Below are 9,576 nucleotides of genomic sequence, written 5' to 3'. Positions count from 1 at the left end.
CTGTTCAGCATTTCTCTTTATAATTTTGAAGACTTCAATATGATCTCATAAAAGTCACCTTTTTGCATAGAAAACAAACCCAACCTCTGCAGCTTCTCTTCATCTCTCAAATTCCTAATACCCGGAATCAAATTTGTCCCTTCCTGCTCTTACAGCATGGATATTGTTGAAACACTAAACTACAACTGAATGAATAAATGTAACATGAGAACAATAACCATGGAAACACAGTATGATAACCCATTATCACTGATGACATTGTTGTGCTTCCAGAGCCATATTTCTACTAAAACAATGGACCTCACTTCAGATGAACTTTAACACTGCTGTTGCATTCTGTAGTGTAACTGTCATGATAATGCTAAATAAACAACTTGTAACTGCAGCAGTTCTATAGCATGGGTGCAACTCATTTTTGTAACTGCATAAATTTCCTTGGTGGATATCAAAAGATTCTCTGTGTTTTTGACAGGTCATCACTCATTATTTAATTATGTGGATTCCCTTAAATATATTGACCCAATATATCATCTTGCAAATATACAGAAATTTACACAATCACAACGTTAATGATCTTTCAAGTATACAGGGCTTTTTAGTCTCTGTCATATGGCAAGCTTTGAAAGAATAAAGATTTAAAATTGTGGATCCAGAGTCCATTCCGGTTAATGTGATTGTTTCTTTCTGTTTCTATCCTTGTGACATATTCTGAAGCATTACTGAAAAAATCCAAATGCAAGCTTCAAAATGTGTATGTCATTCTTATAGAAAATCCAGGACTCTCCTGCAAGGACAAAGCTGCTCTTCTAATGTACCTCTCAGTTTCAACAATACTTGAATGTTCTGAATTGGGTAGTTTTCAAGGTATAATTTTGAATTTTCATTTCTGATGCAAACCAGAAAAAGCATAATTTACATTTTGCACCATAATTCACAAAACCACTGGAACAATCTGAAATACTACATCGTTAAGAATTTATAGCATTATCTACAATGGTGCCATCAACAAGGTTTCTTGAATTTATTGAAGTGTTGGAGGATATATCTTCAGTATTTTTGGCATGTTCTTTGCTACCATCCAATGACTCAAGAGTTCCTGATCCATTGTTTCCCATTGTCTTGCACCGAGTATCATTTCCTGTGTCACAATTCTGAAGAGGGATCAAAACATTATGCTTCATCAAAAAATCATCGCTGTATTTGGCTTCCATTGAATTTCTCCTCCTCATGCTCCTGCTAACAGTTGCGTACCTTCCAGTTTCCTCAAAGCTCAGGGATAAAGTGACAGTTCCACTTCCAAAACTGACCTTCTGCTTGCTGCATCTCTGCATTTCCATGGTTATTTGCTCATCATGGGCGCTTCTGCTGCAGATTGAAGATGTTGGAGAGGAGACAGTGGAACCACCAATACTATTAGACCTCTTGCGAGACAAGGTGCCACGCCGCAAAGTTGCCTTTGCTGCCACTTTAAAAGCATGGGCAGCCGTACTGCATCTCACTTCTTCAATTGTATTTCTTGATGGTTTAAACAAAATTATATAGCATTTGTTAAAATAAATGCATCCAAGTAACCCAAAACTTGATGCAAGAATAGCAATAACTTCTACAGCTGAAACAAATTTCCCGTAAGTGCTGACATAAGCAGGAATAAATGAGATCCAGACTATGAAAAATATGAGCATACTGAAGGTAATAAATTTGGCCTCATTGAAGTTCTCTGGGAGCTTGCGAGACTTAAAGGCAAAAAAGAAGCAAATGGCAGCAAGGAGGCATGTGTAACCAATGAGGAAACCAAGTGCCATTAATGAACCTTCATCACACGTAATAAAAATGATTTCATCTTCTAGTTCATGGTTTCTGTAGCTTGAAGGGGGTGCTGTGTAAAGCCAGATAACACAAGTAACTATTTGCACTAGAATACAGAGGAAAACAAGTAAGAATTGCAAATTGAGGCCCACCCACTTTCGATGGAGGCTGGTTGGGATCTTGGCCTCAAAGACTAATAATACACGATTTGTTTTCACCAGAATGCAAGAAATGCACAGCACGAAACTGATTCCAAAAGCGGGTTGACGTAATCTACAGGTCCAATCCTTAGGTTCTCCAATGAAGATCAATGAGCTGGAGAAACAGCAAATTAAGGAAAAGAGGAGGAGATAGGAGAGTTCTCTGTTAGTGGCTTTCACAATAGGAGTATTTCTGAACTTAATGAATACTCCTAAAACAAAGGAAGTCATCAGTATTCCTAGAATGGCAAATATTGTCAGGGCAATTCCAAAAGGTTCAATCCATGACAGGTATTCAATCTCCTTGGCTATGCATGACGTATGGTTCTCATTTGACCAGAAATCATTGGGACATTTTGTACATGCACTTGCATCTAAAGGAAGAGAAGAGATGACAAACATTGAGTATAGTTAGTTATTTCTTTGATACAATTAAACTTTCAAAGCATTAACTCTTTACTCAGTGCAAGAGTATATTCAGTCCAGTTTGCCTTGCTTTCATGTTATTGCTACCTTATCCAATCATTAGCGTAAGGATTACGTTTCCTCATCTTTTAGCTGGGTTTTAAGGTTGACTAATATTTTAATGTGATTTAGTTGGTTCACCGACCACCTACTTGCATCACAATAGTATCATTCACCTGCTCTTCGCTATTCACATTTTAATCTATAATAAGTTCTGCTTGGCTATCCGGTCTGTCCTCACTAAATCTTCAAATTTTCTGCATCCCAATGAATTTATTGCAAATGAGTCATTTTTATTTACAACTTTATTTACAATTCCTTGCAAGGCTTTTGTTTGTGTTTTCTGATCTCCACTTGTTTTATGTCTTAGTTTGTATTCTTTCCTCCTTTGACTCTAAGTTATCTGTGTATTTCACATCTGTTTGCTTCAAAGTTGTTAGTGTGATGAATCCTGGTATTTATGAGCTTTTTAAAATATTTTGCAGAAGTCAGCATTCTATGAGGAAGTAACATTCAGGCACACTCAGTTTCAAAGGGATGTTGCATTTGGATGTTCCAAAATAAATCAGTTACATGTAATTCTTCATAGAAATAAAGATGGTACTAGTTGCAAGGTTTTCAATAGGTCCCTTAGAATAGTTCACTGTCCACTGAAGAAGAGCTCGTAGCTTATAGGCAATGGGGAAGTGAATGAGTTTGTGAGTGAGAGAAAGGAAGAGAAAGATAGAATCCGTGTTACACAATGCTGCTGGGAATACAACTGAATTACATGGATTTTGTTTGTAGGGGCCTCAGTAAGACTTTGCACAACAGTTGAGTGTCTCAGTGTTGTTAGATCTGAAGAAGTTGTTCAAGGAGTTAATAGGGAGCTAGAAGTCAAGTCAAGGTTCTGGAAATATCCCAGAAACTATGGACATTTAATAAGAAGCAAAGTATCACAAGTACTATTACTTCACTACAGCTAAGACTGGATGTTGTAAAATACATAAGTTGTATTTGCTTGATGTGACTGAGCAAGATTAGAGCTGAGGAAAAAATTGAGAGGTGAAGCTAGATTTTGTTGAAAAGCTGGAATACAGCCTGTGATGAAGTATTGGAGTGCAGTTTCTGGATTCCAGGGAAGTATCGATCCAGGAAGGGAGGGTGATTGACCAGAACAGAGCTTTCACTGAGGCAGCCCACAATGAAACTGAAGGGAATTGCAGGGCCAGATTAGCAGAAAAGAAGAAATGAAAAAGTGAAGAATTCCTTGTCAAGGTTCATGAGGGTAATTTATGGAGGTAATTGCAGAACAATCCTGCATTGGTTACATTTGCTATTTTATGTGCACTGTGGGATGCTTAATCGCAGTCCTTTACTCATATTTTACCAATTGTTGATTCTGGGTTTTAGAACAGAAATTGATAGATTTAGATGCCATCTCTCAACCCTCAGAAAATGAACAGGAAATTACATCACCACAAACCCCAGGAACCCCATCAAGGAGAAAGATATAAATAGAAAGCAGGAGACAACAGCTTCGCTTCACTTGGAGGTCACCACTGATGATGTTACCTCGCCAGGTAATGAAACGTCTGGATATCAAACCTAAAGCTCAGCGAGCAAACCTACACCCTAAAGCTCAACCTGAACTACAAACCTTCACAAACCTTGCAATATAAATTGTACATGCATTGCAGATTATATTACTGTTCAAATGTTTATTGTTATTTATTAAAAACAAAGGAATCTTGTGGCTTTATTCTCTTTGTAAGTCCCCTGGAACCCCTGCTTTTATCCACTTTAATAAAGAGGTTACTAGTCTCCAGATAGCTCGTAACATAAATTTGGTAGAGGAGGATAAAACAATGGTAGAATCTTTGGTTAATGTGGAGTATGCTGAAATAAATTCTTTAATTTTACTATATTTCTTCCCACCTTTAAATAATTTGTTTGGAACAGATTTATATACTTAAACAAACCAGCATAAATTTCAAGCGAGCAGATTGCTTGCCCAGCTACAGCCCTGCATTAATATGACATTAAATGGGCTATAGATATTAATGGGTCAGGTAAATCGGTTAAATTTATAAGCCTTTATTTATATTCTGCAGAAACCAACAAAATATAGGGGTCACTTTCACATTTGTAAATGCCTGTTTTTCAGGTGCAGCTGTGATTTATTTCTTCTCTATATACTTTGGTAGTTCTGTCATAAATATAAATAACATTGCAAAAGCAATCTCCTTCAGTCCCTACCAAGGAGTTAAAGACTATTGGGGCCTTGCAGAAATATAGAGTTGAGGTTAAAATTAGACCTTAGATTAGAATGGTGCTGGAAAAGCACAGCAGTTCAGGCAGCATCCGAGGAGCAGTAAAATCGGTTTAAATTAGACCTGCCATGATCTTATTGAACGGCAAAACAGACGCAAAGAGCCAAGTGGCCTGCTCTTTTACTTGTTTATATGTTTTCCATGTTCATAAATATATTTGCTGATCCTTGCAGAGATGTAAGTGCATGTCAGTTATACTATCTGCATTTCAGTTTACATGTTTCTGAAGGCAGAACTATCTGAGATTTGAACATATATGCTGGACAGCACTTTCAGTTACGGGCACATGTACAGTAATAAAACTAATAGTTTTGCTTACCACTTTCATCACTAAACTCTCCTTCTGCACATGCTACACACTCAAAACAGCAGGTAGGCTCCCCTTCAATTATCCCCTTCCTGGTGCCAGGCACACAATCACGACTGCAGTTTGAGAAAGGCACCTAGCAATGTAAGTTTTAAAAAAAGAAGAAATATTGAAACATTGAGCAGATTCATTAAAATTCTTTGGGTCGAATTTATTATTATTGTGGGAGGTTCCCCATATAAATTCACTGCCAGGCTTTTCTCCCTCTATGGATCCATCACTCAATATTTAATGTTTCCGTCAAATTTCTTTCCATTGAAATAAGTTCTGACATATAACATTATTCCTTTGCAGTAGCTTTAGCTCTATTTATTCTACAAGTGGATTAGGTTGCTATTCATATGTGACATTTGTCTATACGCAATTCCTTTGTAGTTGTAATTCAAAGCAACTGCCTGCATGTACATTTTATGTATATGCAATTTGGGCGAAGTTGAAATTGGAATTGTTCCATTCAATTCTGCATGTTCCCTATTGTTTTACCAAAAGTCTTCACAGCCTGTCACTACATTGCTAACCAATATCGGAAACCCAGACGTCAGTTGAGCTGTTGCTACGGATGTGGATGTTTGTTAAAACTGTGAACAATGGAACTTTTGGTTGAAAGTACTGGTCAAAGATAATTTACCAAAATTAAGAAAAGTATCTCCACGTGGACTTCTACCATTGGAAAAAATTCTATAAATTAAATGTTTTGTTTACAACTTCATCTTACAATTTAGAGGCCAAATCAAGTATGTTCAATCTGGATGTGATCAGTGCATTGAGGAAAACTGATATGTTTTCAGATGATGCTACAGAAGGGTACTGCGTAGATAAGAAATAGGATGCAGTCAATGATAGTTTCTTGGGGGACAGTAGTCATTCCCTTACAGGAGGTGGAGAAGAATCCATTGTATGTGATCTGGCAAATATTAGATCAATAAAATGCAACTAGATGACAACACACCCAGATGGATGACAGTGGAGAGGTTTCAGAGGAAGATGATGTGACCAACTGTGCTAAAAGCAACAGATAGATCGAGAAGGAGGTAGAGAGTCTGTTCACCTTTGTTGCAGTTACATATAATGACACTAGTCACCTTGATATGGTGATAGGACATAAACTTGTTTAGAGGGATTCAAATATATAGTCCTCAGAAATTGATTGAGGAGGTAACAACATGTTCTAGGTCTTTTGGAAGGAGAGAAATGTTAGAGGTGGGATGATAAGTTGCAAGGATAGAAGGATCAAAAGGTTGATTTTTGAGAAGAGAAGTGAAGATAGAATATTTAAGTATCTGAAGATTGAGAAATATTCACCATGTGAGTTAACATGGAGATGAGCAGGGAAACTTGGGCACTCAGAGGTTTATTGAGAAAAAGGACCAGACAGAAGAAGGTGGATCTTGTGGATAACATAAGCTCAGAGAGGACATGATTGGAGACAGGAAAAAAAGAAGAGGAAAATGTGAGATCAGGGCCTAAGCATGGAAGAGTGTTAAAGGAAATTTGGCCTTTTGGACTCGAGTAAGGGAGGGAAGTGGCTGTGGCAGCTAATTTGATGGTTTCTCAGATTTGGTAATCAAGAAGTTTGTGAGCTCTCATTTGTCGAAGGTTGGGGTAGAGGTGACAGGAAACAAAATTTGAAAAAAATTGCAGTGGGGAAAACAAGTTGGGATTACTTTTGGATTCCAGGTTGATTCTAAAATAATGAACAGTATTAGGAGATGAGAGCAGAACTTAAAGGTGCTTCATGTCATCTAGCCAGTACTGAAAGTGAATGGCTAAACCAGGGAGAACAACCAGGGTGAAAGGTGATAATAGTTTTCATGGTTAAGAGGATTTCAAATGTCAAACGAACTGTAGAAATATTGTGTTGAATGGAGAACCAAAGGCTAAATATTTGAGATTTTGAGTCTGGTGTTGTAAGTGATTTGTGAAAGACAAAATACAAAACATTACAAACAATATATTATAAATTGTGTCTGAGTATTATCCCAGTCTGTATTATTAAATACTGATGTGGTTTGAAATTAAATTTCAACCTTGTTTGGAAATATAAGAATAGTAAATTAGTAATATTATTAGTAGTAGCAAAACAGCTAATTATATTTGAGAGGTAGTGATAAATATAGCCATTATACAAATAGCTGGATAGTAGACCAAAACTTGTGCATTATTTTAAAAAAGGCACATTTTGCTGAAGCTTTTCATCTTGCATTCATCAGGACAGTTTGTAAGAATGCCTACTCCAACAGATAAATCAACATCTGTACTACACAACAGGAGGGCGCTGATTGGTTGAGACATTGGTTCTAATTCATAGAGACATTATGATGGAGTATGCACCAATGATTATTGACAGTGACTGCCAGACTTTATTTAAATTTGAAACCGGACCTAATTTGTTTAAAATCTAAATAAAGGCTGATAAGTTAGCTGGTTAATGCTTTGGTTCATTCTCCACAAGAATGTTTCTACTATCAAAGTTCACTCACTAATCAGACAGCACTCTCCTCTCATTCTGTATAAATGTTGGTTTTTCCCCATATTAGTATTCTTGCAAATTGTCCTGATGAGTGCCAGATGAAAAGCTTTGACAAAATGTACATTTATTTCAGCAAAATAGCTATTGCATATTAATCTATTAACTAAAATGTATTCCGATATATTTTCCTTTGTATAGTGTTAAAAGGATAGCTAATTACTAGTCAACTATAGACCAGTAATGGTTTAGTAAAAGTACTTTTCTTTAAAGTGGCAGCTGAGGAGATATATTGCAACAATCAATGAAAATCATGAAATTTTACATTTGACAAATTGTGTATTGAACAAAAATAAAACAGAGGATTAAAAATTGATCACGTACCACTTTTGAGAAACCACTCCACAAGATTTTCTTCTCATTTATGTTGAGTCTATCACTTGGTTTAGCATCTGCATTGTAGTTGCCAACTTCTTGAAACACTACGGATTCATCCTCAGGGGACAACTGCCAATTGATAATGGTATAATTTCCTTTAAGGTCACCTTGATCATCAAAATCAACCTGCTCGCCCATGCTGTTTGTAAACTTCAAATGCAGCAGATGGTTGAGAACCTAGTAGATAATTAAAAGACTTTGTAACAAACCTTGCACATGAAATTCATTCAAGCACACCGGTCTGTAGTGTGGCTCCATGTACTTTTTCTTAAAGTTTGTTTATTATATTATCATGACAATGCTGAGAAGGAAACAAAGACAAAACAAATGAATAGTAATAACTACCATTTGCCTCTCTCCTTTGCTACTGTCTTCACTGATGCCCTCTCAAATTTTTTATATCCCTCTGATTCTGATTTTATATTTGTTTTCATTTTGACTTCGTTATTTCTCTCTCTCCCTTAAAGGATCTGAGATGCTAAAAACAGTGACTTCAATCAATTTGAGTAGACTCCTGTCAGGCTAACTTAAAGTTCAGATTTTATTTGATAAATAAACTAAAATGTATAAAGAAAGTAATTTCACAATTGGAATCTATGTTTCATTAAAAAAAACACAATGCTTAAATAGAAAATGTGGAAGTTTGATGGCTCATTGTGAAGAATAAAAAACAGACTCTAGAAGAAATGCAGCAAAACTACATTTCCTAATTCAAGCAAGAAGTAAAAATAGCAGATTCTGTCACAGCCTGGTCTCAGTGAATATTGTGCAGAACAAACTTTCTAAATCAAACCAGAGATCAAAGTAAAAAAAGGGTAATATAGGAAAAACAATCACATAATGAATATATGTAATTTGTAAAAGTTATGAATTACTTGATTTCACTGTTTTGTGATTGCTCCTGACTGGTGACAGTGAGTGGGGGAGCATGGACCATTTTCTCACTCCTTTGAATTTTTTTTCTCTGTAATTAAACGATAACTATTTGTCCAGCTGCTGACAAGGGACTCCAGACATTTGATAATTTAGAATGGTTACCCAAACAGATAGTGATTATTTGAACCAATTGTAAAAGTGCTAGAGATCTGGCTCCTTGAAAATTGTATTTCTATTTACGTAGGATTCTACAGGATAGAAAGCACAGAACAGGCCATTGTTCCATCCAGTCAATACTAGTATTTACGTTCCACTTCTGCATCCTTCCAACTTTGATCTTCTACATCTGACACTTTAAACCTCCATTCTTTTCAAATGATTGTCTAGCTTTCTCTTAAGTGCATCTTTACTATTCACTTCAACCACTCCTTGTGATAGTAATTTCATATTTCCAACACTCTCTAGGTAAAGAGGTTTCTTCAGAATTTGCTGTTGGATTTTTGGTGACCATCTTTAGATTACATTTAAGTTGTGATTCACAGATTTCGTAATAAGTTGTGGGACTTAATTCATTACATCTTTCTTTCCTGGAAACTGACAGTTATTCATCTTACCATTAATCACTTCTTAAATAATACCCATTTA

At 36.1% G+C, this 9,576-nt stretch overlaps 1 protein-coding gene across 2 annotated transcripts in view; it reads right to left on the bottom strand.

The window, feature by feature from the left end:
* Positions 1 to 407: 407 nt before the first annotated feature.
* casr (calcium-sensing receptor) overlaps positions 408 to 9,576 on the bottom strand; it is a 69,696-nt gene continuing 60,527 nt past the window's right edge. For both annotated transcript variants that reach the window (XM_072584360.1, XM_072584359.1), the window contains 3 exons: positions 8,002 to 8,232; positions 5,103 to 5,226; positions 408 to 2,380 (listed from right to left, as the gene is read on the bottom strand). In XM_072584360.1, coding sequence (XP_072440461.1) covers positions 969 to 2,380; positions 5,103 to 5,226; positions 8,002 to 8,232 — 1,767 coding nt within the window. In that variant the 3' untranslated portion in view covers positions 408 to 968. The remainder of the gene's footprint in view (positions 2,381 to 5,102; positions 5,227 to 8,001; positions 8,233 to 9,576) is intronic.

This window comes from Chiloscyllium punctatum, chromosome 15 (assembly GCF_047496795.1).
Source record: "Chiloscyllium punctatum isolate Juve2018m chromosome 15, sChiPun1.3, whole genome shotgun sequence".
In the NCBI taxonomy this organism is placed as follows: domain Eukaryota; kingdom Metazoa; phylum Chordata; class Chondrichthyes; order Orectolobiformes; family Hemiscylliidae; genus Chiloscyllium; species Chiloscyllium punctatum.
This window is presented reverse-complemented; position numbering and strand designations above follow the sequence as displayed.